The sequence below is a fragment of the Mangifera indica genome, chromosome 15 (genome assembly GCF_011075055.1).
Source record: "Mangifera indica cultivar Alphonso chromosome 15, CATAS_Mindica_2.1, whole genome shotgun sequence".
NCBI lineage: Eukaryota > Viridiplantae > Streptophyta > Magnoliopsida > Sapindales > Anacardiaceae > Mangifera > Mangifera indica.
In genome coordinates this window covers 11350403-11375499 of record NC_058151.1, presented here as the reverse complement: position 1 = coordinate 11375499, position 25097 = coordinate 11350403, and the positions used below count along the sequence as shown (strand labels likewise).

The following is a 25097-nucleotide window of genomic DNA, read 5'->3' as shown; positions in this document are numbered from 1 at the left end:
CTTTTTCTTTTTCGGGCTGAAATCTATAGAAATTCTAGAGATATTCTCTCATATAGAGTGATATGTCATCTGTCACACTCGTACTCCCCACGATTATGCATTAAACCCATCAAGATGATCAACTAATTGTACTATCTTCTGGGGAATTATTTTTCTCAAATCACTCCCTAACAATCCCATGTGAAGATAAAACAATAGTGCTAACTTCACTACATCAGTGTCATCCTCCCCCCACGGTCTCTGCTGGAAAACACGACTCATATTAGCATATGTAACTGATTTACACCCGTAAAAATATGTTTGGAGGATCTGATATGTGGCTTTCGATGGAATATAGAGGTCGATATCTATCAGATGACTGAATCGAAGGCCTATCATAATAGCAAACTCATACGCACTGAATCTGACATCCACATCATTAACTCAAAACCATAACTCTTCTCATGAGATCACCTTATTTACCACTCGAAGGATGAAGGAATGCATTAGAACCCCACTAAATTGACTATCCTTCAAGTCTAGGAAGTGTTCGAAACAGGTACGTCGAAACATTTGTAATTGCCTCTCTGTTAATAATTTTTTTATCACGACTCCCACATCTCTATATCCACGTGTAGTAACTTGAGCCTTGAAGTATTTTTTGGAAGGAAATCGCATTTCATCCCTGCCTTCGTCCCTTGTTCTCTTTTGTCCAACTCCCTGTATGAAAATTAAATCACAATTATATTAAATTTATACTATAAATTATTCAATTCTATACATAGAGGCCTTATTTGAAAAAACAGATATCAAATTCGAATTCTACACGTCAAAAAACCTTAAGATGGATAAATTTCAATTTGACCCCGTATGAAAAATATCAAAAAAGCCCTAAAATTTTATGTGATCGCAATCTGCCCCCTTGGTTCCAACCACATGAATCGCATGCTGGATAACTCTGGAAAATCACAATTTCCCCCCACCACGCGAATTCATGCGTCAACCACATGGAATTTGGGGGGTTGACCAAAATTTTGCGAGTCCATAAAGTTTTCCAATTTATATTATGCCCTACCACACGATGAAAACACACATTTTCACCCCCAACCACACGATATCGTGTAGTCCATGAAGTTTGAAAAGTGCAAAAAACAACCCCATCTTCAACAACTCTCACCACACGAATTCGTGTGGTCACTGCGCCATTCGTGTGGTGACTGTTGAATTCGTGTGGCCACATTTCACCCTCCAAACTTTGTTTTTCAAACTCCATTTCAACAACAATCAACTCTACACCTAATCTAACACCAAAGCCCCAAAAATATTTATCCAAATCACAAAGAAATCAAGCATTTTCGTCAATCATTTCAAATCGGAACCCTAACGCTAAACTGGGTAATTTCACATCAAATCGCTCAAATCATCAACCAAAATGCATAAAGAGATGACAAGGGTTGTTTTACTAACCTTTTTGTCCATCTTCGTGGCCAGAAAAGTCACAAAAATCGCTAGAGAAAATCGATGTTGCCGAGTGTGCGAAAACGCGTATTCAAAAATTCTATTTTCGTGTGTTTGGCCGAATGCACGTGGTTATCGTCCCTTTCATCTCTGAGGGGCATTTTCGTCTCTTCACAATTTTGGGGCATTTTTGTTTAACAGTAAAATGCAGGGGTAATTTCGTTTTGCCCCCTTATCTTTGGGGTAATTATTTTAATTTCCCCATATTAAAAAGGTTAAACCTCTTTTTTGCTAGACAAAATTCAAGTTTAATACTTTTAATAGGAAAATGTAAAATTTTAGTCTCTAAAAAAATACAAAAAGTTTTGATAAGCCAAAAATTGTCCACATCAAGCCAAGAATTATTCTAATCATCTTCAGAAAAATGTATGGTTTAAAGCAAGCTTCAAGGGCTTGACATAACAAAATAGATCAACATTTGCTGAAGCTAGGTTTTGTGAAAAGTTTGAGTGAGTTTACACTTTTATGTTAAGCATGCTGATGAGAATATTGTGATAGTTTCATAGTATGTGGATGATCTCTTAGTGATAGGAAGCAATGTAGCACTTATTGAGAAATTCAAAGAAGAAATGACAAAAGTATTTGAGATGATAGACTTAGGAGAAATGGCATTCTTCTTTTCCATGGAAATCAAACAAAATCAATAGGCTGTTCATTTGTTAAAAGAAGCATGCTAAAGAAATTTTGAAGAAGTTTAAAATGAAGGATTGCAAGCCAATGAGTGCTCCTATGAACCAAAAGGAAAAGCTCTACAAGGAAGATGCGACTGAAAAGATGGGGAAAGCTAACTAAAGAAGTCTCATTAGAGGCCTGATATTCCTCACAACAACAAGACTTGATATACTGTACGTTGTGAGTATTTTGTCTAGATTTCAACATTGTGTTAGTGAATTGCATCTAAAAGTTCCTAAACGAGTGCTTAGATATGTCAAAAGAACTATTGATTATGGAGTTTTGTTTTAGCATAGTCAAAATTTCAATTTCATGGCTATTCTGACATTGACTAGGCTAGTAATTTTGATGATATGAAAAATACATCGGGATATTATATCACCTTTAGCTTTGGCTTGTTGTCATGGAGTTCTAAGAAGCAAGAGAAATTGGCTCAATCAACTATTGAAGTTGAATTCATTGTTGCCACAACAACTATACATCAAGCTTTGTGGCTTAGAAAGGTGTTGATTGATGTGCATATAGAGTAGAAAGAGAGCACAAAAGCGTTTGGCATTCAAACAACAATTGCAATATCCAACAATCTTGTTTTCTATGGAAAGACTAAGTATTTTAATATTAAATTGTATTTCTTGTGGTACAGAAGAATGGTGAAGTATGCTTGTTGTATAGCAAGATAAGTGATCGCAATACAAATGTCTTCACCAAAGCTCTCCCTACAAGCAGATTTGAGTTTCTGAGAAAAAAAAACTCGGAGTTTGCAACTACTAAAGCAAAGAGGAGTGTCGAATAGTTGGAGAAGTTATTGGCAAGACCAAATTTTAGTTTTTTGTTATGTTTGTTCTATTTTTTAGTTGTATGTTGTTAGTTAAGTTCCTATTATGCATTTCTTTCAATTTTTTTGTTAGTGGCTAAAAAATTGTTTATGGCTAAAATTGTGTAACCATATTCCATTTTTGTAGCTTTTCAGTTATTATTGAGTTTGTATTTAAGCACAATTTGATTCAATGAAATGATATATTGGTAACAAATTTGATTTAAAGCAATTGCTGCCGTTTCTAAAAAAGAATTTTTGTTATTTCTTTTACCTTCAGCTTCAACATTAGAATTTCTCTTTCCAAGAAATTTAAAATGATAAATCATCATTAATTTATACATTTTTGGGTGTTGGATTCAATGTAATCATATATTATTCTAATAATCTAGTTTTTATCTATCTTTTATTTGATTTATTCTAAATAAAAGATTTCGATAAATTTTTTATTATTAATATTGATATAATAGATAATATAATAAATAATCAAATTATCATCTCCACTGTAAATATTATAAGATTATCAAGATAATACTTATTTTGTTACAATTATCTCCCAAATTTTAAAGCATTTCACATTTGGAAGCAAGTTGTGTTGATGAGGATGCCACTGAAGAAAGTCTGGGGGATCTTGGCGGAGAAGACCAACAAGGTTTTGGTGGAATTTGTAAGTTCTGTGGTCTACCTTCCAACATCTCCACAACTTTGGTCATTGATGGTCTATGAGATGGATTGGTTTGAATGCACCACAAGCTCACCAATATCATCCTTTTTGCTGTCTCTTTTTCCTCTTCAGTGACAACGCTTGGAAGATCAAAATCGTTATCTAGTTTAAGAAGGTTATAGATTGAATTTGGAAAATATATTTCACTTGTTTGTGATACCCTGACACCAATATTCTTTCTTGCTCCAACTATTTCTAAAATCATCATTCCATAACTGTAGATATCGGACTTGTGAGATACTCCTCCAAAGCTTCTACAAAACATTTCTGGTGCAATGTATCCTATAGTTCCTCTTGTGTTTAACATTGATATGATACTGTCTTTCTGGTCGGATTGTTTAGCAAGCCCAAAATCAGAAATTTTTGGACAAAAATTTTCATCTAAAAGAATGTTGTGAGGTTTTATATCAAAATGCACAATTCTTATGTTACAACCTCTGTGTAAGTATTCTAGTCCTCTAGCAATGCCGATTGCAATTTGGTAAAGTGTTTTCCACTCCAAATTGCAATTTGTAGTCGAAGATTCTGTATCATGTATAAACTTATCCAAAGATCCGTTGCACATGAATTCATAGATTAAAGCTCTTTTATTCTTCTCACAGCAAAAACCCAGAAGGCTTACTATATTTACATGGGATGTTCTACTCATGCTAGCCACCTCATTGATGAACTCCTCTTCATTGCCCTTAGATTCCTTCAAGATCTTCACTGCCACAAGACGACCATCGGGCAGTTTTCCTTTGTAAACATTACCATAGCCTCCTTGACCAAGTTTTTCACTGAATGATTTTGTAATATTTCTAACATCAGAAAAAGTATATCTTCGTGGAGCATGCGATCCACAATTTCTAATAAAGGCCTCCATTCTTTGATCATCTTCTGTTTTCTTCTTCCACAATTGTCCCATGCCAACCATTGAGAGGATAATTATAATCGTCCCCATGCCAAGCATACTAGCTATAATTCCTGTGATTCAAAATAGATTGCGAAATCAGTCGTGTTAAAAATTGAACATTTCTGAGTAACTTTTAGAAATTATCATTTCAGAAGTAACTGTTGACTCATGGTAGTTATTGTTAGCGGAAAAATACACCAAATTGCCTGATGAAAATATTACCTACAGCAATCTTCCATGGGTTGTTGACGAATGATTTCTTTTTGGAAGATGCTCCTGCAGCATAGTCAAAGTATCATAAGACTCCGTTGAGTAGCAACAGACTTAAAAAAAAAAAAATCTAAAATGAAGTTCACGAGGACTGCTGTAACAAAATAAAATCTAGAACAGCTAGAATAATTATTGGACTGATACATTCTTGAGTCCTGACCAACAAATTTAAGTTTTTATTTTAGGTGAGATATCAACTATGTACATTCAACTGGGTAAAGACAGAATGAAAAAAAAATCCCAAGTTTTATGTATTGGACCCCTCACCTACAAGCTTGGATTGACTCAGTGCCATATAGATCTTTAATTTCTACCTACAAAAGAGTGGTGCATACCCGGAGCTGGGGACTCATTTAAGCCTTGGTTGGACAGTAAGATGTAGCATCGTGCAGATGAGCAAAATTGTCAATTTCAGCCAAAACAAATTGGTCGATTGAAATTTTGATCGTAACCACAAAATCTCTGAAATTCGATGCATTTCTCACAAATAGTGTTATTTACATTCAATTTCACCTGAAATCCGCCTCATAAGGCTTGTTTCATGACTGACCAATCCTCCTTTGCCGGCAGAATTATCGATTTAGAAAAGGGAACAATTAAGCCAACATCACTTACCCTAGGATGTTTACTTCCTATTTCTATATAGCCATACTATAGTTTGTAAATGTGTGTTTGAGGCTTTTGTGAAGCCCTGATACCTGAAATCTATTCTATGTACTTCTTGAGAATTGAGATGGCTATTATCGAATTTTCTGCTGAAACTGATTACTGTACTAGTGTATTACAAACACTGCCGTTTCCAAATTTTGTAGGCTCATCTTCAGAGATCAGCTTTATTCCAGCAGGTTAAATGAACAAACATGAAACAGAAACTGGCCTAGAGTTCAGTTCATAGTGATTTAATTCATGAGGTGCTATAGATCACATGGGTATGAGAAGCTTGCTTTTGTTAGCCATCAATTTTGACATTACGATTTGAACAAGACAAGACCAAATATTTTATAGACAAATAGGACGAGAAATAGCCATTGACCATTGACAGATTCCTTAATAAAATATCAGAACTTGGCTCCCAATACGTTTATGTTATAGTGTTAGTATTTCTTTGACAGTTTCCCTTAACCTGATTTCCTCTTGGTCAATGAAGGCCACCTAGCACATTTTCCATGTTTGATCTGGAGTACTAAAATATGTTTGGTTGCAGAGTAATTTAAAAGTAGCTGCCTTATTTGGAAGCATAGCTTGTAGATTTGGTTGGAGTGATCAATAATGACAACGTCAAGGGCGAGAGCTGGTATGAAACAGGGGCCTAAAACAACAGGCAGAGGATTTCTGGATAATACTTCCAGAGAGAAAAAGGTAACTTTGAGGACTGCCTTTAAGAGTTATAGAGGGCAAAAAACAAGTAAATGGAAAACAAAACATCAATCTGTCTTCTAATTATTTTTCTTCTGGATTTGGTGGAAAAGGTCAATACTTTGAACAAAAAGGGGGAGTTTCCTACAACCTTCTAAATAGCATCAATTTAAGGAATATGCTAAACCTTAATCCAGCAATATTGCAGAAACTTAGTGTTGCAGAAGTAACGAAATAGAGATGGGAAGTACCTTTTGAGGAACAAGTCAAGGGATAAGGCTTATCACGAAAATAACAAGTGAATTCATCAGTATCAGGGTCATATCCACACAGTCCACCTGAGTTTTTACATTTGTCACATAAGCTATTATTTGCGTTCCATTGCGAATCAAAACCCTCTCTAAGAGCTTCACTCACATTTGCTGCAGCTGTATAATTTAAGAACGGAAATGCTGACAGTCTCCCCGGAATAGTAACGTTTCTGTCACAACCTCCGAAGAAAATGCTAATGGCTCTTATCACGTAACCTGTTAACATACTATGAAATAGTAATTATTGGTGTCTGTCTTTTCCGGGCTGCAATTAAACTTCAAGTGAAGCAGCACCGAGATGTCATTTCCAAGAGGAGGACAACCATAATACAGTGTTACATTTTCTGTATCGGAGGTATAATTAAAGAACCTGGGATCTATAGTACCAGTGACATGGCTTGCGGGACAAATGTTATCCCAGTAATCTTCTATAGCAACTGTGAGAGTCCAAGAAACGTTATTTACTTCCAGCACTCTGTAGATTTCTCCGTAGTTTTTCGCCATGATAGTGATCTCTGCAACCTCGCCTTGGCAGTTCAACTCATAAACCGGGTGCCCACAAAACTCTGGCCTACCCCCTCCCCAAAAAGGGTATTCGAGATTCTCCAAGGTTGCACAGGGAAAAGGGGCGCTACAATTTTCATATTTCGCATCGATGGTTGACACAGATGTTGGGACTTGGACTAAGATGAAGATTATGGTGATGGTGGAGAACAAGCAGAGGCTTGGAGAGAGATGAAGAGCCATTTTCAGAGAGAGACAGAGATTATTGAGAGAGATGAAGATATGGAAGTTAATATTGATATCAGGTTGGTAAGTTAGCATTTCACATCTTCCCGTCATAGAAAATTATTTGTTGAATTTGACTCAGTAAGGTCTTTAGTATTCCTGATGGGAAGCTTCGGTTGTAAGTTAGTGTGCCTGTTCACGCCAGTTGAAGTAGCCTAGAAAATTAAATATTATAAACATTATTGGCCATTTAGTAATTATATAGTGATGGTGTATACTCTATATTTCCAGGCGTAACTGTCGGAAATATATATTGAGCTTATAAGTGTGAAAATTAAAACTCATATTACACAAAACCAATTGGTTTGTGTTAAGATCTAATCCACACACTTATATACCATTATCTTGTGTTCTATTTATTAGATCAAATACTTAGGCTGTTAGACCTGCTGTTTGGCTCATCCGGTTTTTAGCTGAGTGTATTGTCACTTGTATTCAGAAACACTTAGGTTTTTAAACCCACTATTTGGCTCGTGTTCTGATACCATACCGAAAATATATATTGAGCTTACAAGTGTGAAGATTGAAACCCATATTACACAAAACCAATTGACTTGTGTTAAGATCCAATCCATACACTTATATACCACTTTCTTGTGTTCTATTCATTAGATCAAACACCTAGACTATTAGACCTGCCGTTTGGCTCAACCGGTTTTTGGCTGGGTAAGTGACATTTAATTTTTTGATAATAACTCCTTTGCCGGCAGAATTATCGATTTAGATAAGGGAACAATTACGCCAACATCACATGCCCCAGGACCTTTATTTCCTATTCGATACAGCCATCCTTCTTGTCAGTACCAGTGAAGACAGTGCACTAATCTAACCGTTGCTTGTTTACCACATCAAGAATCGGCCAATAAGAGAGGGTTGTTGATATATATCCTTTGTTCTCGACAGTGCACAGGGGACTGCAGTTTGTGTATAGAAAATCATCCGCACATGGAGATTTTTCAGTATTGAGATGAAAATGAGGAAGAAGATGGTCGAGAGATAATCAGGGTGCTTCATTTGAGAGAAATTGAAGGAGAAAAGAGTAGGTAGATGATCCAAATAAGAGTATGAATAGAAAACTACAAAAGCTCACTTTTTGAGAGGAGTTTGCAGCAGCTCTTAGAGAATATGAAGCTTGATTGGCAACTAGTCCTGGGTGTTCGTTAGCTAATATTAAATAGACTTAGATTATAACTAATCATGAAAGGTCTACATTCTATTGAAAATTTTTTTATGATTGTCAAGAAAAGTTTATCTGATTTATAATGGATAGACACAGGACAGCTGCCATTTAAATTAGTCTTCTCTATTATAATCATAGACACATATAATATCCTTAAATCTGACTTGATTGGGAAGGAATTAAGATGTCTTACCAGTTATGATATTAAAGTAGTGCTTCCTATTTGAATAAATCAATTAATATTTGAACAATGACTGCTAACCTAATTTTCTAGAATATAAATATCTCTACACATGCTTGTAAAATAATTAGTAGTTACCCAGCAGAAAAAAGTGGCAAATAATATACCTAAATGACATCAATGAGCAGAGCTTTTACAAAATTTAATCTAATTCAACTGGGGTGACTTTATTTATTGAAACTGCAGTAGCTAAGACGGCCATAGTTGTGAGTTTATATCTGTTGATGAGTTGTTATTGAGCAAGAAATCCTACCATAAAGGCAAATTTATGAGCTTATGTGACTTTGCAGTCATATGGACTCTGTCAAACTTTTAACTACTCTCTATGATGCCACACATAGTACTTGTAATGCTTTATTATGATTGCTAAACTAAGGATGGCGATATTGAAAGAGATGGCCTGACTTATTCTGATTTCTGCAGAAGAACAAGGTAGTTTTAGTTTCTGAAATGTGCATTGTGTACACAAGCTGTTTAGCTTTGTTCCTCTCCGGTCATATAGAGTAATGTTATATACACCTAGTTTTAAATACCAATTAGATATTCAAATGATATGTCATCACGTGATTCCACTTAATTTATCATCTGGGTATTCAAGTGATTACTTAAAACCGGTCTCATGTAGCTTCACTGATTGTAATAGTAATAGTCAGTCTTTTAATATCTACTACCGGTTAATATGTGTAAACTGAGAAGTCATTTTAGTATAGTACTTAGCAGTGGCTATAAATTTGAGATACTGACCTTCTGCTGGATGATCTCCTGGTGGTGCTCCTGCGGGTGCGGTTGAACATGGTGGTTCAGTGTTGGGGTCGAAAGGTTGGTCTAAGCAGTAGCAACTTGGATGCGGAAACAAAGAATAACTGCATTTTCCACTGGATTTTAAACATTTATCACAGAATACCGAATCATTCACCTTCCATTTCACCTCAAATCCATGTTTCAGCGCTTCTTCCAGATCTAATATGCTTTTTCCAAACGCCCCAACTGAAAATTCTGCTGGAAGTGTAAAATTCACACTAACATAATGGGGCAGACCAAGGCCTCCTATTGTTATTGTGTCATGATCTTTGTCGATGATGGCTTCAGAAGAACAAGTAAACTCTCCTTCACCATTTTTAAAACCACAGCGTAATGTCAGCATCTTATACCCCTTCACAATTTCGAAATGTTCAGAAAAACTGGTATTGGGTAAATTAGATATATTGGAATGACAGATTCCATTGTCGTGGATATTTTTGTTTGCAATATTGAGAACTTGCGATGTCTCGTTGATACTGAGAACAACATACTTTACTTCATCGATCATCAAGGTAGTCTTTTCATTCTCACAATTCAGTTTGAAGCCAGGAATCGGACGACAATAATCTGGAAGACCATCTCCCCAGAAAGGATAACCGGCTGTGATGTACCCACACCCGAATGGAGTCTTACAAGCTTCGAGCATTTCAGCATTGCCCAAAGAGAACTGAATATTGACAGAAACAACCAAAAGGAAATAAAGAAAAGAAACAATAGGCGACTGGGAGAAGAGCTGGAAACTCATTTCTCATAGAAATGGTGTCTAGCGAGAATGAATCATGAGTTAACTGAATCAAATGACGGTAAGAAAATATAGAAAAAATTACGAGTCACATCACATCTTTGGAAGATTAAAGGAAAGAAAGACAAAGACTTGGAAATTTTGGGTGTTAATTGACTTGAAGACTGCGTTTTAACGTACTCCATTTTTTTCCAACCTTAGTTTGCTTTTGGTTGCAAAGACTTAGTCCAACTACAACTTAGTCTTCTTATATGAAGTAACAAGGATCAAACAAGTGAAACTCCAATTTAGTTATCAAATTCACAACTACTAAATCAGATAAATTAATAGTTTAATCTTATATATTCTATTTTTTTGGTTTGGTTAAGTTATACTTTTACCACTCAATCTACTCCTTAGAGCAAGATATAGAAAAACTTGTCCATGGGGAAAGTTACGAGAACATGTAGTCTTGGCTATGGCGTGTTTCACAAGTGGGTTGAAGTTTTCATCTTTGGTCCTTATTCTTTTGTTGAAAAATTTTACATATGTGTAAGACGGACTAATTAAGTTATGTTTAAAGAAAAAGCAAGGGACAAATTTAAGTCATATGAACCAAAGACTTTGAGTATAAGTCTATACGCGTTAATACTCAAGACCGAACTCCTGAAATCAAGAGGAGACCTTGTGTAAGGTTGCCCCCACTAGACAACAATTTCAAAGCCTTTAAGGCGATGATATGCAGAAAGAAAAGACTGCCCTCTGTCAAACTAAACACAGAAAGAGCCAAATATTTTTAGCTAGAATTCAGTCAAATTTCTGAAAGTAAATTCGACTGGACTCTTAATTACAAGGCCGAATATTATATTTGTCTTGGTTTCAAACACAGCATAACGTGCTGCCTGCGCCAAAAATCTTATTTGTGTAATTTTCTTATTGGCCGATTCTTGATGTGGTGAACAAGCAATGGTTAGAAGAGTGCAGTGTCTTGATCAATTAAAACCAATTAGTCAAAGTCTTAATTAAAGAACTAACAATGCAATATGACCGGACAAATACTAGTTTAATAGAAATAATCACTCGCCTGGAACCACTAATCTGCGTAAATATTGTCATAAGGTCATATCAAGTGACTTTGTTAAAGTTGTGCCTTGATTGTTGGGAAGTTGTTAGCAAGGCTAAGACTTAGTTTTTCTGTTATGTTTGTTCTATTTTTCTACTGTATACCGTTGGTTAGATTTCTACTTTGTATTTCTTTCAGTTTTTTTTTTTTTTTTGTGGTTAAAAAGTTGTTTCTGGCTAAGAGTGTATAGCCACATGCCACTTTTATAGCTTTTATTATTGAGTTTGTATTATACACTATTTGATTTGATGAAATTATATATTAGTAGCAAACATTTTTGTTATTTCTTTTACCTTCAGCCTCAATATTAGAATTTTTATTTCCATAAATTGGCATTAGAGTTGTTTTTTTCTTAAGGAATTGCGAGTGTTTGAGTGTTCACCACAAACAAAACAAATCTCAACTTATTCACAAACAAACCATCACACCAACATGGATTCAGAAGCGCCATATTGAACGACTATTCCTCCAATGTTTGATGGAGAGAATGATCAGGTTTGGGCAGTTAGAATGGAAGCTTTTCTTGATGCAAGTGATTTTTGGGAGGTTTTTGAGGAGGACTACGAGGTTCATCCACTGTCTAACAACCCAACTCTTGCACAACTCAAAAGTCGTAAGGAAAATTGACAAAAGAAGTCGAAGGCAGAAGCTTGTCTATTTGCTGTTGTATTACCATCAGTCTTTACCAAAATTATGACCTTGAAATCAACCAAAGCAATATGGAGTTTTCTTAAGGAAAAGTATGATGGCAATGAGAGAATCAAAGGAATGCAAGTGCAGAATATGATATGGGAGTTTGAAATGCAAAGAATGAAGGAGTTAGAGACAATCAATGAGTACTTTGACATACTTTTCAACAATGTCAACAGGGTAAGGTTGCTTAGTATTGAATTTTCTTAGTCTAGAATTGTTTAGAAAATTTTTGTCGTAGACCCTGAAAAATTTAAGGCTACAATTTTCTCATTGGAAAACTCTAAAGATTTGTCAAGCATCACCTTGGAAGAATTGTTAAATGCATTACAAGCTCAAAAACAAAGAAGGCTCTTAAGATTGAAAGGCTCAATAGAAGGAGCTTGGCAAGTTAGGGTTCAAATAAATCATAGCACCAAAACAAAGAAGAAGAAAGGAAAAAAGGAAAATGCAAACACAAATGCAAATGAGGTTGGTGCTAATGATAACAATAGCGGTAGTGGCAACAATAACAAAAATTATCCTCCTTGTCAACATTGCAGCAAGAAAGGTCATCATCCTTTCAAATGTTGGAGAAGGCCAAATGCGAGATGCAACAAATGTAATCATATAGGGCACCATGAGAAAATCTACTGGAATAACATTCCTCAGAAGAATGAAGCTAAAGTGGTAAATAAGCAAGAGGTTGAAGAGCAATTGTTTGTACCCACATGCTTTGTTGGCTACACTTCAAGTGAAGTTGGCGTATTAATAATGAATGCACCAACCATTTGACAAATGATTAACAAATTTTGTAAGAGCCTGATGAGTCTGAAGTGTCAAACGACATAATTGGCAATAGGGAATATATTGCTATCAAAGACAAAGGGACAATAGCTATTGAAAGCTATATAGGCACAAAACTTGTCATTGATGTTTTTTTGGTATTTGAAATTGATCAGAATTTGTTAAGTGTGGGACAACTTTTGGATAAAGGTTGCAAAGTTATTTTTGAGAACAAGAAATGCCCAATCAAGGATGCAAATGATCATGATATGTTCAAAATCAAAATGAGGGGTAAAAACTTCTCATTGGATCTAATGGAGAACGAGTAAGTTGCATTCCTTAGTTTGGGTAATAATATTGAGCTTTGGCATAAAAGGCTAGGGCATTTCAATCATAAAACACTTTTACATATGAAGAGAATGAAACTAGTGCATGGCTTACCTCCATTGGAAGAATTTTTATCAAATTGTAATGCATGTTACTATGACAAGCAATCAAGACTGCCACTTTCACAAACAACTTGGAGAACATCATAGAAGTTGCATTTAATTCACATTGATCTTTGTGGACATCTAAAAACCCCATATTTAAAATGGCGTGAATAATATATTGCCTTTTTTTGATAATCTAACTATATTGTGTTGGATTTACTTTCTAAGATTTAAGTCAGAGGTTGCAAGAATATTTTGGAGGTTTAAAGCATGGATTGAGAATCAAAGTGGTTGCAAGAATTAAATTTTGAGATTAGACAATGGCAAGGAGTATAAATCAGAGCAGTTCAATATATTCTGTGATGAGGCTAACATTGGGCATCAGTTGATAGCCCTCTACACTTCTCAGTAAAATGAAGTGAGTGAAAGGAAGAATAAAACCATAAGAGGGATAACAAGGTGCTTGTTACATGATAAAGGTTTGTCTAAAATTTTTTGGGTAGAAGCAGCAAATATTGCTACTTTTTTGCTAAATAGGCTTCCCATTCAAGCTGTAAAAAGGAAAAATCCTTTTAAGGCTTGGTATGGATACAAACCATAGTTAGTAATCCTTAAAATTTTTTGTTGCATTTGTTATTCACATGCTCCCCAAGTGAAAAGGGACAAGTTGGATAAATAGGCAAAACTAGACATCTTTATTGGGTACAACATTGTCTTTAAGACTTACAAAATTTTTCAGCCTCAAAATGGTAAAATTCTTATAAGTAGAGATGTTCAATTTATGAGGGATCAATAATGGTGTGAGGAATCAGATAAGGATAATCAAAATACTGTTATCCCATTGAGTCAGGGAAAGAAAGTTGATGAGCTACCTATCAGAGGTACTAAATTATTTTTTTATGTATATCAGATATGCAAGGTTGCTATTTTTGAGCTTGCAGGGTATAAGGAAGCTGAGAAGGATAAAAAAGATAACTACAATATAGTAAGAGTTGAGAATGATTGAGAAAAATCAAACATAGGAGCTCATTGAAAGGTCTTAGCTCAAAATGATTATTGGTGTCAAATGGGTATTTAGAACCATTTGGTGTTGATTACTCAAAAACTTTTGCTCTTATTGTACGTTTGGATACCATCGATTATTGCTGGTGCACGTTGCTCATAATCAATTAAAGGTATTCCAACTTCACGTTAAATCAACTTTTCTCAATGGATATCTATTGAAGGGGATTTATGTTGAGCAACCAAAAGGATTTGTAGCAAAAGATTAAGAAAACAACGTTTATCTCTCTAAGAAGATCTTATATGGTTTAAAGCATGCTCCAGGGGTTTGGTACAATAGAATAAATCAACATTTACTGAAGCTAGGTTTTATGAAAAGTCTGAGTGAGTCTCCACTTTATGTTAAGCATGCTGATGAGAATATTGTGATTATTTCATTGTATATGGATGATCTCTTGGTGACAGGAAGCAATGTAGTACTTATTGAACAATTCAAACAAGAAATGACAAAAGTCTTTGAGATGATAGACTTTAGAGAAATGACATTTTTCTTTCGCACGAAAATCAAACAAAATAAGTATGGTATTTTCATTTGTTGAAAGAAGTATGCTAATAAGTACTTCTATGAACCAAAAGGAGAAATTCTGCAAGGAATATGAGACTGAAAAGGTGGAGGAACCTATGTACATAAGTTTCATTGGATGTCTTATGTAACTCATAACAAGAAGGCTTGATATACTGTATGTTGTGAGTGTTTTTCTAGATTTCAGCATTGCACCAATGAATTGCATCTAAAAGTTGCTAAACGAGTACTTAGATATGTCAAAGGAACTATTGATTATAGAGTTTTGTTTTAACATAGTCAAAATTTTCAGTTTCATGGTTATTCTAATAGTGACAAGGCTAGTTCTCTTGATGATATGAAAAGTACATAAGGATACTATTTCACCTTTGACTCTAGCATGTTCTCGTAGAGTTTTAAAAAGTAGGAGATTGTGGCTCAATCAACTACTTAAGTTGAATTCATTGCTGCTACAACAACTATAAATTAAGCTTTGTGGCTTAAAAAGGTTTGGACTTATCTGAATATAAAGCAGAAGGAAGGCACAAAGGGTGCGTTTGGTTAAAGGTTTATAAGATTACTTTGGTAATCTATTTTTTATTCCCTTGTTTGGTTTGTCAGTAATAAAAGATTACAGTAATCTTCTATTACCAATGCTGACGTGGCAAGTAATATAGGTGGTAATCTAATTACCACTCTCATCTTAGGTATTTAAAGATTCTTGGGGTAATCTTGAGTTTATTATAAAAAAATTATTATTTATTAATTTTTTGAGATAAAAATAAATTTATTTTTAATTAATATGACAAATAATATAAAAAATATTTAAAAATAATTATATTCAAGGGCATTTAAGTAAAATGTTTTACTAGTAATATTTTATTACCTTTAACCAAACACAATAATTATTTATACCTATCAAATTTTATCAAACATAGTAATCATTTATACCCAGTAATCTTTTAAGTAATCTATCTTCAAGGTAATCTTTCTATTTTAGTAATCAAACATTACCCAAACCAAACGCCCCCAAATGTGTTTGTAGATAATTACGCAACAATTGCAATCTCCAATAATCTTGTTTTCCGTGGAAAGACTATGTATTTTAATATTAAATTGTGTTTCTTAAGGTAGGTATAGAAGAATGATGAAGTGTGTTTGTTGTATAGCAAGATAAGTGATCAAAGTGTAGATATCTTCACCAGAGCTCTCCCTGCAAGCATATTTGAGTTTATGAGAAAGAGACTTGGAGTTTTACAACTACTTAAGTAAGGAGGAGTGTTGAAGTTGTGTCTCAGTTGTTGGTAAGACCAAGTCTTAGTCTCTCTTGTATGTTGTTAGTTAGGTTTCTACTTTGCATTTTTTCATTTTTTTTTGTTAGTAGTTAAAAAATTTTTTATGGCTAAGATTGTGTAGCCATATTCCACTTTTATAGCTTTTTAGTTATTACTGAGTTTGTGCTTTAGCACAATTTGATTCACTATAAAATAATATATTAATAGCAAATTTTCTTTAAAACAATTGTTTTTGTTTCCACTAAAACATTTTTATTATTTCTTTAACTTTCAGCCTCAATGTTAGAATTTATATTTCCAACAGATTTAAAATGATAAATCAAAAATAATTTATATATTTTTGGGCGTTAGATTCAAAATAATCAAATTATTCTGATAATTTACCTTTTATCATTGATATTATTTTGTTTGATTTATCATATATAAAAATTCTGATAATTTTCTACTATCAATAGTGATATGATAGGTAATAAAATAGATAATAAGATTACCACCTCTGCTGTAAGCATTATAAGATTACCAAAATAATATTGATTTTGTTACAACTATATTTCAAAATTTAGAGCATTTCACATTCTGAAGCAAGTTGTGTTGACAAAGATGCTGGCAAAGAAAGTTCGGGGGATCCTGGTGGAGAAGACCAATATGGTTTTGGTGGAATTTGTAACTTCTCTGGCCTACCTTCCAACATCTCCACAACTTTAGTCATTGATGGTCTACCAGATGGATTGGTTTGAATGCACCACAAGCTTACCAATATCATCCTTTTTGCTGTCTCTTTTTCCTCCTCAGTGACCACGCTTGGAAGATCAAAATCTTTACCCAGTTCAAGAAGGTTGTAGATTGAATCTGGAAAATATATTTCACTGGTTTGTGATACCCTGATACCAATATTCTTTCTTGCTCCAACTATTTCTAAAATCATCATTCCATAACTGTAGACATCGGACTTGTAAGATACTCCTCCAAACTTTCTATAGAACATTTCTGGTGCAATATATCCCACAGTTCCTCTTGTGTGTAACATTGACATGATACTGTCTTTCTGGTTGGATTGTTTAGCAAGTCCAAAATCAGAAATTTTTGGACAAAAGTCTTCATCTAAAAGAATGTTGTGAGGTTTTATATCAAAATGCACAATCCTTATGTTGCAACCTTTGTGCAAGTATTCTAGTCCTCTAGCAATGCCGATTGCAATTTGGTAAAGTGTTTTCCACTCCAAATTGCAATTTGTAGTCGAAGATTCTGTATCACATGTAAACTTATCCAAAGATCCATTGCACATGAATTCATAGATTAAAGCTCTTTTATTCTTCTCACAGCAAAAACCCAGAAGGCTTACTATATTTACATGGGATGTTCTACTCATGCTAGCCACCTCATTGATGAACTCCTCACCATTGCCCTTAGATTCCTTCAAGATCTTCACTGCCACAAGACGACCATCGGGCAGTTTTCCCTTGTAAACATTACCATAGCCTCCTTGACCAAGTTTTTCGTTGAATGATTTTGTAATATTTCTAACATCAGAAAATGAATATCTTCGTGGAGCATGCGATCCGCAATTTCTAATAAAGGCCTCTATGCTTTGATCATCTTCTGTTTTCTTCTTCCACAATCGTCCCATGCCAACCATTGACAGGATAATTATAATCGTCGCCATGCCAAGCATACTAGCTATAATTCCTGTGATTCAAAATACATTGTGAAGTCAGTCGTGTTAAAAATTGAACATTTCTGAATTTACTTTTAGAAATTATCATTGCATAAGTAACTGTTGACTCATGGTAGGTGTTGTTAGTGGAAAAATACACCAAGTTGCCTGATGAAAAGATTACCTACAGCAATCTTCCATTGGTTGTTGAAGAATGATCTCTTTTTGGAAGATGCTCCTGCAGCATAGCCAAAGTATCATAAGACTCCGTTGGGTAGCAGCAGACTAAAATTTAAAAAAAAAAAATCTGAAATGAAGTTCACGAGGACTGCTGTAACAAAATAAAATCTAGAACAGCTAGAATAATTATTGGACTGATACATTCTTGAGTCCTGACCAAGAAATTTAAGTTTTTATTTTAGGTGAGATATCAACTACGTACTATGTAGCATGAAGACAGAAACAGAGAAACATGGAAATGGAAATATGAAAACGCATTTTTAAAAAAATATAGGGAATGAAAACATGGAAAAACTTTTAAATATGAAAAATACAAGAGTTTTACCAAATTTTTTGTAACAAAAATATATAAACTTGTATAATATAAAAATAAATAATAAAAAAAGAATGAAGAGAAAAAATACTATAAAATAGAATTATAGAACTTATGGTAAATTATTTTTAACAAACACATGTAGATAATTTTAAGAAAACAATAATACACACTATTCTATATAATATATCGGGAAGGAGATGAGTAACACATCGAAAAGTGAAAATGAGATGAATTCAATATAAGATTTAAAGATATTGCAAGTTTGAAAATATAAAAGAAATGTGTTTAATTGATTTCACGATTTTCTTTTTTTAAAATTTTTTAAAAATTTCAAAATAACCCGAAATATTTCGTACAAGTTTCAAAGAGTTTCAGAAACAGAAAAGTTTTCAAAATATGGAAACACACCCTATTTGTGAGTTTTTGTGCTACTTTAAGTACGTACATTCAACTGGGTAAAGAGAGAATGAAAAGAAAAAATCCCAAGTTTTATGTATTGGATCCCTCACCTACAAGCTTGGATTGACTCGGTGCCGTATAGATCTTTAATTTCTACCTACAAAAGAGAGGTGCATACCCGGAGCTGGAGACTCATTTAAGCCTTGGTTGGTTGGACAGTAAGATGTAGCATGGTGTAGATGAGCTAAATTGTCCATTTCAGCCAAAACAAATTGGTCTATTGAAATTTTGATCGTAACCACAAAATCCCTGAAATTCGGTGCATTTCTCACAAAATAGTGTTATTTGCATTCCATTTCACCTGAAATCCGCCTCAGAAGGCTTGTTTCAAAACTGACCAATTCTCGTTCGCCGGCAGACGTAACGATTTAGGAAAGGGAACAATTATGCCAGCATCACTTGCCCTAAGACCTTTACTTCCTATTTCTATATAGCCATACTATATAGTCTGTAAATGTGTGTTTGCAGGCTTTTGTGAAGCACCGGTGCCTGCAATCTAATCTATGTACTTCTTGAGAATTGAGATGGCTATCAAATTTTCTGCCGAAACTAATTACTGTATTAGTGTATTACAAATACTGCAGTTTCAAAATTTTGTTGGCTCATCTTCAGAGATCAGCTTTATTCCAGCAGCTTAAATGAACAAACATGAAACAGATGTTGAAATAACCTGTCCAGCTGTCAATAAATTAGCTAGACCACGTTCTTAGGCTCTGCAATATTTAATTTACTTGTTTCAGTCCATGGTTGTCCTGGTCTTTAGAAGTTTCTTTGTTATCTCTTTGCACGTTCTACTTAGTGCCTGATTTTGTGTTGCTTTCTGTTATGTATCAACCTATATAAAAATAACTTCAGTGGTCATCGATAAAGTATGTGGAAAAAGCATTTTCTCATCTTCTTTTGATAATTTAGCTGACATTGGTATCAGAGCAAAATAAAGAGAAAGTGAGTGAGAATACTACAGCAGTAGCTTCAAAAAAAAAGGGAGAGAGTGAGTAGTATAAATAGAGTGGGAGTATTTTGCAGTAGCAGAACCAGTATTCTGCAACAACAATGGCAACCGAGAGCTTTGTTCAACCAACAATTCCTCGCTTTGATGGTCACTATGATCATTGGAGCATGCTAATGGAAAATTTTCTTAGATCAAAAGAATACTGGCAAGTCGTCTCCGAAGTAATTACTGAACCAACAACAGGAACATTACTGATAGATGCACAAAGATCAGAACTTGAAGGGCTACGGCTAAAGGATCTCAAGGCGAAGAATTATCTCTTCCAAGCTATTGATCATCCAATCTTGGAAACTATTCTTTCCAAGGACACTTCAAAGCAGATTTGGGATTATATGAAAAAGAAATTCCAAGGATCAGCACGGGCAAGGAAGCAGCAGCTTCAGTCACTTCGCCAAGAGTTTGAATTACTTCGATTGAAGTCTGGAGAATCAGTTTTTGATTTTTTTTTCAAGGACAATGGCAATTGTCAACAAGATGCGGGTTCATGGTGAAAGGATAGACTTCGTTCGATGACACCTAAATTCAATTATATAGTCTGTTCAATTGAAGAATCAAAAGATCTTGACCTTCTTTCAATTGATGAACCACAAGGTTCTTTGCTAGTTCATGAGCAGAAAATGAATCAACAACAAGACAATGAGGAGCAAGCATTACAAGCCTCATCTAATAATCATCTTTTGGCTTCAAAAAGAGGACATCGAGAAAGAGGTAAAGGCAGAGGCAATAATGAAGGAAGATACTGGCAAAATCAACAATCTCAGAATGATCACTACACACTTCAAGGAAGAGGAAGAAGCAGAGGTAGAGGAAGAGGACATGGAAGCTCCCCATCAACAACTGAAAACCCAAAGTTAGTAAACAAGTCAAACGTGTAATACTATTGATGTCATGGGTTTGGACATTATCAAAATGAATGTACAACTAACTTGTCCAAGAACAATGGAGAAAAATCCAATTTTGTAGAAACACAGGAGGAGATATCTTTGCCGATGGTTTGCCACACCAAGGAAGAAACCAACAAGCACTTGTGGTACCTGGATACTGGTTGTAGTAATCATATATGTGGTGACAAAACAATTTTTTCCGATTTAGACGAGTCATATAGAGATGATGTGAAGTTTGATAACAACACCAAAGTTTTAGTTATGGGAAAAGGACAAGTAACCATACAAACCAAAGGGAACAATATTCAAACAATCTCTAATGTTATTTTTGTTCTAGATTTGAAGACCAACTTATTAAGTATTGGTCAATTGCAAGAAAAAGGCTATGAGATCACAATTAAAAATGGTGTGTGCTGTATTTATGACGTCAAACTGGGCTTGATTTCTCAGGTTAAAATGACAGCGAACAAAATGTTTCCTTTTTATTTGCACAATGTTTCACAGACTTGTTTCTCAACAAGATTCGATGATGATGCTTGGTTATAGCACTTTCGATATGGTTATCTGAGTTTTGGTGGTCTGAAGACACTTCAACAAAAAGGAATGGTGGCTGGGCTTCCAACATTCTTAACTCTGATGGAAGTATGTGAAAAATGTAATATTGGCAAATAACACAGAGATTCATTTCCAAAAAGAAAAACGCAAAGAGCAAGAAAGTTGTTAGAAATTGTGCACTCTAACCTTTGTGGATTGATCAATCCTACTTCCAATGGAGGTAAACGGTATATTATCACTTTCATTGATGATTTGAGTCGGAAAACGTGGGCTTATTTTTTACAAGAGAAATCTGAAGCTCTAACTGCTTTTAAATGCTTTAAAGCAATTGTTGAGAATGAAGCAGGATGTCCAATTCAGGTGTTGTGCATAGACTGTGGTGGAGAGTATACCTCGCACAAATTTACAGAATTTTGTGACACATATGACATCAAACGACAACTGACAATAGCTTACACGCCATAACAAAATGGCATGTGCGAAAGAAAGAACCATACAATCTTAACGATGAGCGGGGTACTAAAGAGTTTTTGGCCTGAAGCTGTTAATTGGAGTTTCCATATTCTGAACATAAGTCCAACTCTAGTAGTTCAGAATATGACACCAGAAGAGGCATGGAGTGGTCACCAACCAGCAATTGATCACTTCAGAATTTTCGGATGCATAACTTATGCACATGTCCTAGATGAGAAGAGGAAGAAGTTAGATGACAAAGGTGAGAAATGTATTTTTCTCAGAGTAAGTGATCATTCTAAAGCTTACAAGTTGTACAATCCTCACACTAAGAAGATTGTCATAAGCCGTGACATAATCTTTGATGAAGACAAATTCTGGAAATGGAATGAAGATGGAACTCAGCAAAATATACCTGTTGACCTTGAAGATGGTGAACAACCACATCAACAACTTGAAGAAGAAGTAGTAACGGAGTCATCTACACCCATAATTGAACGACGATCACAAAAGATTAGAAAGAGGCCTACATGGATGGTTAACTATGATGAAACAAAATTTGATCAAAGTGAAGATGTAATACCCTCAGGTATATTCCAGGGGTAATTATGTCTTTTGACCCTGTTTTGAGATTTTTCTCATTTTAAATATATATATGTAGGGGTGTGCTTTATATATATATATATATATATATATATATATATATATATATATATGCATAAATAAATATATATATATATAAATGCAAAAAAGGGCAAAAAGGGAAAAGAGAAAAAGAGAAAGGGATAAGGCTTTAGATATAAAGAGAAAGAGAAGACTTTTCCATCATTTACATCTTCTCCCGTAAAAAAACTCCAGCAGCCTCCTTTCATGTTCTTTTCTTTGCTTTCTTGAAGCCAAAGGAAGAAGTTGAAGGAATATTAGAAGATAAAATAAGAAGAAAAGAAAAGGAAGCACTTGGAAGCTTTGGTAACCAAAGATCTCCTTCCTTCTTCTTTCATCTATGTTTATATGCATGTTATGTGAATATGTTAGAGTGTTTTGGTATTGATTTAAAGTTGTCTTGATGATAAAGGAAGCAAAACAAAGAGGAGAAAACCAACTTGCAAAGGTTTGACTTGAAATAAGGTAAGGGGTACCCTCCTTGATATGTGATATGTTTTAGGGTTTTGGTTCCTTAGATCTATATTATATATGTTGATTTTGATGTTGAGGAATGTTGTTTTGCCATTTGGGATGTCTATGTATGTGATTTTGTTCATGGCAGAAAGTTACAGAATATTTACAGTTTTTGCCACTGAGTTCGTCCCATGTTTTGGCTGCCTTATTGAATGAATTATGAGTACTATTATATCTTGTTGGAAAGATCTTTGAATCCTCTTTCCAATGATATATAGCTTGTATGAATTAGAGATCATTTGGACTGTTAAAGATTGTATAAACCGAAAGGACTGTTTTACTAAAGAAAAACAGGGGAGGCAGTTTTTGCCACTGAATTTATCTGCTGTTTTGACTGCCTGATTGAATGAATTATGAGTGCTATTATAGCTTGTTGGAAAGATCTTTGAATCTTCTTTTCAACGATATATAGTTTGTATGAATTAGAAACCATTTGGGCTGTTAAATTGTATAAAAAGTATGCTGCCCTGCTAAATGTCTGTTCTGTGAACAGTATTTCGTAATTTTATCACTGAGTTTAGCTCACGTTTTGACTGCCTTATCTATTGAATTATGGGTGCTATTATAGGTCGTTGGAAAGCTCTTTGAATCCTCTTTCCAATGATATATAGCTTGTATGAATTAGAAACCTTTTGGGATGTTAAATTGTATGAAAAAGAAGGTTGCCCTGTTAAATGACTGTTCTGTGAACAGTGTTTTGCAATTCTGGGCAGGAAAGAAAGAAGGAAAGAAGGAAAGAAAGAAAGAAAGAAAGAAAAGGAAGAAGAAAGGAAAGAAAGGAAAGGAAAGGAAAGGAAAGAAAAGAAGGAAAGAAAAAGAAAGAAAAATAAGAAAAAGAATTTGGGACTCAAGATTTAGGGGTCGTCCCAAGAGTAATGTCTGGTGAGTTATGAATAAAATTAAATGGAAGCAAATTTAGTAAAATATAAGACCCGTATGTATGCTATAAACTATGAGGGGGCACTTTACACTACACCGCCCGCAGTAGGGCACGTCCGCAGTAGGACACGTCCGTAGTAGGACATAGACCCCCAGTAGGGTCCGCTCGCAGTAGAGCATGCTCGCAGTAGAGCTTAATTCAGAGTTAGAAATAGTGTAGTGAAAGAAAAAGAGCTTGAGCTTAAAAAAAGTGCCAAATCCCTATAGTTAGCTTCCAGAAAGTATTAAATAGACACCAGATGGGACAAAGTATGACCCAAATAGTAAAGAGTGAACTAAATTACCCCTTCAATCTCTTATAGAGGTTAGGATGTGGGGTTGAGTCCCAAAAGTGAGTTAGAACAGGAAAAAAGGATAATTTACTTAATTTTTCCCCTTACTGAGTGTTCTTATCACTCACTCCCTTTTCTTTCCTGACTGCAGGTACAGGTGATCGAGGTAGCTGCGAGGCAGGGTTAGGTCAGCGTAGGTAGATCCGGCTGGAGCAGGTTATCTCTGGTTTATATTACATGCATACAGTAGCATGTTCTTATGGACTTTTGACTTTTGAGATTATGGTACAGTTACATATGATTACTCCCTGTTTTCAGATACTTTCAGATGAGTCTTTATATGAGTATATACATCTTTTGTTCGCTTCCAGATTTTTAGTTTTCTTGGAATACTTCCTAAACACTTTTAATGATGCGTTTATTTTAAAGTATTTTTTAAAAAGAAAAAAAATAGACGCTACGAATATTAATTCGTAACATTCCTCCTTCGGTGGGTAGTACTTCTAAGGAGGGATGTTACAGTTGGTATCAGAGCATGATTTTGGAACCCAAAAGATGTTTTCTAAAACAAAATGGAGTAATCAAAGTAACACAGAGATGAAATACCCTTCAGCCACGCTGACCACCCTCGCAGCCGATCACTGTAAGTTAAGTTTTCATTTATACCTGCTAAGTTTTATGAAACTAATGTGTTCATTTTCAGGACCTATGAGTCAACCACCAGTAGATCCCTCTCAGAGGGGCCAAAATGAAGGAGCAGCCCCTCAGGTACCCCAGGGGGCACTCAGTGCACATGATGTGCGAGAGATTTTCAGAGAGATGATGAGAGAGCACAAAGGTGCTCCTACACAGGGAAGTGAGACGGCTCATACGCCGCCAATCCAGGGGCATGATATGAGGGAGGTTACTTCAGCATCTACAACAGCCCCAGTGAGGACTCAGTTGCATCCTATTTTTAACCTCCCTAGTATGCACCAACCTCAAAAATTTGATGG

The 25097-nt window shown here is 34.9% G+C and overlaps 5 protein-coding genes across 5 annotated transcripts; 1 reads left to right on the top strand and 4 right to left on the bottom strand.

Moving 5' to 3' along the window:
* Window positions 1-3546: 3546 nt before the first annotated feature.
* LOC123197496 (LEAF RUST 10 DISEASE-RESISTANCE LOCUS RECEPTOR-LIKE PROTEIN KINASE-like 2.5) lies at window positions 3547-4941 on the bottom strand. Its single transcript, XM_044611819.1, has 2 exons — window positions 4825-4941; window positions 3547-4673 (listed from the first exon to the last, which is right to left on the bottom strand). The coding sequence occupies exon 2, from the start codon at window positions 4657-4659 to the stop codon at window positions 3547-3549; it is 1113 nt and encodes a 370-aa protein (XP_044467754.1). The 5' UTR covers window positions 4660-4673; window positions 4825-4941.
* Window positions 4942-6372: 1431 nt separating this feature from the next.
* LOC123197494 (LEAF RUST 10 DISEASE-RESISTANCE LOCUS RECEPTOR-LIKE PROTEIN KINASE-like 2.1) lies at window positions 6373-7286 on the bottom strand. The gene is made up of 2 exons (XM_044611817.1): window positions 6926-7286; window positions 6373-6755 (listed from the first exon to the last, which is right to left on the bottom strand). Exons 1-2 carry the CDS (start codon window positions 7284-7286, stop codon window positions 6373-6375), a joined length of 744 nt encoding a protein of 247 aa, XP_044467752.1.
* A 2130-nt stretch (window positions 7287-9416) lies between these two features.
* Window positions 9417-10295, bottom strand: LOC123197493 (LEAF RUST 10 DISEASE-RESISTANCE LOCUS RECEPTOR-LIKE PROTEIN KINASE-like 1.3). The gene has a single exon (XM_044611816.1). The coding sequence runs from the start codon at window positions 10293-10295 to the stop codon at window positions 9417-9419; it is 879 nt and encodes a 292-aa protein (XP_044467751.1).
* Window positions 10296-11865: 1570 nt separating this feature from the next.
* On the top strand, window positions 11866-13178 carry LOC123197492. The gene is made up of 4 exons (XM_044611815.1): window positions 11866-12007; window positions 12074-12264; window positions 12310-12828; window positions 13026-13178. The coding sequence occupies exons 1-4, from the start codon at window positions 11866-11868 to the stop codon at window positions 13176-13178; spliced, it is 1005 nt and encodes a 334-aa protein (XP_044467750.1).
* Window positions 13179-16698: 3520 nt separating this feature from the next.
* Window positions 16699-17802, bottom strand: LOC123197491 (PR5-like receptor kinase). The gene has a single exon (XM_044611814.1). The coding sequence runs from the start codon at window positions 17800-17802 to the stop codon at window positions 16699-16701; it is 1104 nt and encodes a 367-aa protein (XP_044467749.1).
* Between the last annotated feature and the right edge of the window lie 7295 nt (window positions 17803-25097).

Coding starts and splice junctions, on each gene's coding strand:
- LOC123197491 (XM_044611814.1), bottom strand. CDS start 17,802: ATGGCGACGATTATAATTATCCTGTCAATGGTTGGCATGGGACGATTG.
- LOC123197496 (XM_044611819.1), bottom strand. CDS start 4,659: ATGCTTGGCATGGGGACGATTATAATTATCCTCTCAATGGTTGGCATG.
- LOC123197493 (XM_044611816.1), bottom strand. CDS start 10,295: ATGAGTTTCCAGCTCTTCTCCCAGTCGCCTATTGTTTCTTTTCTTTAT.
- LOC123197492 (XM_044611815.1), top strand. CDS start 11,866: ATGTTTGATGGAGAGAATGATCAGGTTTGGGCAGTTAGAATGGAAGCT. Junction 12,265..12,309: donor TTTTCAACAATGTCAACAGG/GTAAGGTTGCTT, acceptor AGAATTGTTTAG/AAAATTTTTGTCGTAGACCC. Junction 12,829..13,025: donor ACACTTCAAGTGAAGTTGGC/GTATTAATAATG, acceptor GAAATTGATCAG/AATTTGTTAAGTGTGGGACA.
- LOC123197494 (XM_044611817.1), bottom strand. CDS start 7,286: ATGGCTCTTCATCTCTCTCCAAGCCTCTGCTTGTTCTCCACCATCACC. Junction 6,756..6,925: donor TCCCGCAAGCCATGTCACTG/GTACTATAGATC, acceptor GTATGTTAACAG/GTTACGTGATAAGAGCCATT.